Genomic DNA, 3,882 nt, shown 5'->3' with positions numbered 1-3,882 from the left:
TTTTGTGTGTGTGTCTATCTATCATCTATCTATATGTCTGTCTGTCTGTCTGTCTGTGTGTCTGTCTATCTATCATCTATCTATATGTCTGTCTGTCTGTGTCTATCTATCATCTATCTATATGTCTGTGTGTCTGTCTGTCTGTCTGTCTATCTATCATCTATCTATATGTCTGTCTGTCTGTCTGTCTGTGTGTCTGTCTATCTATCATCTATCTATATGTCTGTCTGTCTGTCTGTCTATCTATCTATCTATCTATCTAAATCGATGAATAATAATATAATGTTAAGTTATATCCTAACCACCTCTCTTTTACATGCAGACATGCCACAGATGTAAAACCAGACGGAAATGCACAAAGAAATTCACCATTCAGAAATTTCCTAAAATCTTGGTGCTTCGTATCCTTTTTAAACAAATCTGTCATCCAAAGAATTGCATGTATATTCAAATTAAATCTTATTTACCATTGTGTATCGATCAGTTAAATATGTAACATAAGTTATGGATTTGGAAAAAAAAATGCTGTTTGTATGTGATTGCCCTTGACTCTCTAACTTTCTCAGATCTGAAGCGTTTCTCTGAGTGTCGAGTCAGAACCAGCAAACTCTCCACCTTTGTAAACTTCCCCCTCAAAGAGCTGGACCTCAGGGAATTTGCCTCTGATAACAGTGGTAAGTTCTGCTGGGTCATTCATTACATCTGTATTCTGTACAGTAGTTTGAGCAATGTGGTTTTTACTGTAGCTCCAGGATAATTGTGTTTAATTGCTGTTGTTTTTCTTCTCTTTTTTCTGTTCTCTCCTCACAGTAAATGCAGTCTATAATCTGTATGCTGTGTCCAATCACACTGGTTCATCTTTAGGTGGCCATTACACAGCATATTGCCGCAATCCCTGCGTAGGAGAATGGTACACATACAACGACTCCAGGTAAATAGACATAGCAAATAAGTATTAAAACAAAAAGTTATTAAATATTAATATTGGAGGAATATTAAAACACTAATAAGTGTTTGCACTACAGTTTACATCTTAGTTTATAACATCAATGGCTATAATGTCGTTAGTATGTACAGTGTCTCCAAATAGTAGTTGGACATTTAAGTCATCTTAGAAGTTTTAGATTGGGGTCTTCAGCCTTTTGGTTCATTTTATATATAAATTTGTGAATATATATATATATATGTGTATATATATAATTTTAATATTGTATTTTTTTGTGTAACATTTTATTAATATATATTTGATTACAATTATAGTAAAACAGTACTATAGTGAATTGACAAGTGAATTACAATTTAAAATAACTTCTACTACAAAATAACTACAAATTTTTTTTTTTCAATTTTAATGTATTTTAAAATGTAATTTATTCTTGTGATACAAAGCTGAATTTTCTACTGTCATTACTCCAGTCTTCAGTGTCACATGATCCTTCAGAAATCGTTCTAATTTGCTGATTTGGAGCTCAAGAAGCATTAATTATTGTCATGTTGAAAACAGATGTGCTGCTTAATATTTTTGTGGAAACCATGATACATTTTTGTCAAAATTCTTTGATGAATAGGAAATTCAAAAGAACAGCATTTATTTGAAAGAGAAATCTTTTGTAGCATTATAAATGTATTTACTGTCACTAATCAATTTAATGCATCCTTGCAAAATAAATGTATTAATTGTGTTAATTTCTTCAACAAAAAATCTTACTAAATTGTATATTTACAATATTTTAGTATATATTGTTTAGTAGTCAGTGCTATTTTTTCTTAGGTGTTAATGTACGTGTTTGTAGATGCTGATGCTGAGCCATTGTTTAGCTTACATCTCATTTCTGTCTGTATTTCAGGGTGAGCCCCATGTCATCCAGCCAGGTGCGCAGCAGCGACGCATATGTGCTGTTCTATGAATCTGCGGCCTCTTCACGCATGTGATTAAGAATGAAACGGACAAACCTTTGATAAAATCAACACTTTTGCTGCTGTTGAACTAAATCTTGGTCAGGGTCTACATGCTTGGAGGACCATGGGACTTTATCCCAGGCCTTTTAACCAAGGCCAAACACATACCGGAACTGAATTATGGTCGTGGCCTACGAATTGGAATGAAGCCCGGGATGAAAGTTTAATCCAAGCCCGGATTGAGCTTCACAGTAAGGGCTTCTCCATCCATCACTCCCCTTGAAAGATGCTGCTGCTCTGGGGATGGATTTAACAAACTGAAATGGACAGAGACAGACAGAGAAACATTAACTACTACCTCTCTAGAATGAGCAGGACTGTGTGCGTGTGCGTGTGCGTGTGCGAGTGTGTGTACGAGTCAGTCTCCAGACTGATACTGTAGGACTCTATGCACTGTGTAACTGGAGCCATCCGGCTCTACAGACTGTCACCACGACTCAAACAATCCCCATCCCTTATTTAATTTATTAACATGAGTTCAATGTTTTACTTAATTTCAAACTAATTACTACTAATTTAAACAAGAGGTCATCTTGCTGAAGGACAATGTAGGTCAACTGTGTAAATGATGCTTGGATTGTTCAATGGATTGTTTACTATTTCGAACAGATACGTTCCTTCAAGATATGTCTCTGCTTTGCTTGATTTGTTGATTTTCAACAGAATATGCACATGGGAAGGGCTTAGTTTTACACTAATGCGTGATTGTGCCCCTTCCAAAACCCCTCACCATTACAGAGAAGATTGTATGACTGCCCCCTGGTGGCCAGGAGTTGTAAACCCCATAAAAAAAGGACCCTTTTCACAGACCGTAATGGTGTATTTCCACAGTTATAACATCAAGTTTTTTTATTATTTCTTTTACTTTGTGTTATATTACCTTGGTAGACTAGTTAACACTGCTGTGAGGATGTTTCTAATATAACAGCTGAGGGAGTGACAGTAAATTTGACACCTTCCTCTCTTCTGACCAACATAATCAATCTCTCAATATTTTTTCCTCTTTAGGAAAGTCATAAAAATTCTATCATAGATTATTTCCTTTGTTGTTGGAGCAAATGGGAACACACAACAAATATATATTTGTTGTATTTTCCATTAACAGCTATAGAAGTATACCAAACCAAGGCTTTTGAAATGTGAATAAGGTCCATCTCCAGGAGAATATAAAGTATTCTCTCTTTAGGCATTTGCGGACTCAGTGTTTTCCTCCAGGAGCAATACAAGATATGAAAGAGGCCTTAATATGCTTTTTTTTTTACTCATTCTGTAAGGGACTACAATATTCAGTTTAATTTGGGGATGAGTCTTCATCAAATAAGAAGCCACCAGGAGGGTGTATGTATGTGTGTGTGTGTGCGCACCTTTATGTATTATTTCTCTATTTATGATGTGAATGTTGTGAATGTAGCTTGTCATTGTGCTTGAACCAGACAATGTTTTTTTCTACAGAGAGATTTTAAATGAGTTGTAATTTTGTGTCAGAAATGTGACTGTAGAGTACTGCAAATCAAGAGCTCTTGGCTTTTTAAAAGAAGTAAATATGAATAAAAGCAAATGTCTACAGAAGTAATTGTGAGTTGTCTGCATTACTACATTAGAATGTGTGTATGTAGTGATTATGAATTATAGTGTTTCAGAAATGGAGCATTAAAAAACTGTATAAAAACGCTCATCATGTAAGTTGCGTTGCGTTACAGTTTATGGAAATCTTAAGAAAATATGACTAGTATACAGCAAGACTTGAACAACTAAAACAAATTTGTTCAGATATATATATATATATAATTTACTGTGCCATTGGCTATACTGACAACTTTTTGTCCTTATTGTGTCCCGATAGATGATAGATAGAATATAGATTATCCGTTTTATTTATTTACTACTGTTTAAAAGTTTGGGGTCAAAATTCATTTTTAGGAA

The 3,882-nt window shown here is 34.6% G+C and overlaps 1 protein-coding gene across 1 annotated transcript in view; it reads left to right on the top strand.

The window, feature by feature from the left end:
• LOC107688622 (ubiquitin carboxyl-terminal hydrolase 2-like) overlaps positions 1 to 3,528 on the top strand; it is a 12,049-nt gene extending 8,521 nt beyond the window's left edge. The window contains exons 9-12 of the mRNA XM_016486335.1: positions 323 to 401; positions 567 to 674; positions 811 to 931; positions 1,848 to 3,528. Of these exons, the coding sequence (XP_016341821.1) occupies positions 323 to 401; positions 567 to 674; positions 811 to 931; positions 1,848 to 1,932 (393 nt within the window). The 3' untranslated portion in view covers positions 1,933 to 3,528. The remainder of the gene's footprint in view (positions 1 to 322; positions 402 to 566; positions 675 to 810; positions 932 to 1,847) is intronic.
• The last annotated feature ends 354 nt before the right edge of the window (positions 3,529 to 3,882 follow it).

Source organism: Sinocyclocheilus anshuiensis, unplaced genomic scaffold (assembly GCF_001515605.1).
Source record: "Sinocyclocheilus anshuiensis isolate Anshui unplaced genomic scaffold, SAMN03320099.WGS_v1.1 scaffold805, whole genome shotgun sequence".
NCBI lineage: Eukaryota > Metazoa > Chordata > Actinopteri > Cypriniformes > Cyprinidae > Sinocyclocheilus > Sinocyclocheilus anshuiensis.
Note: the sequence above shows the minus strand (reverse complement) of the source record. Positions and strands in the feature narration are given on the sequence as shown.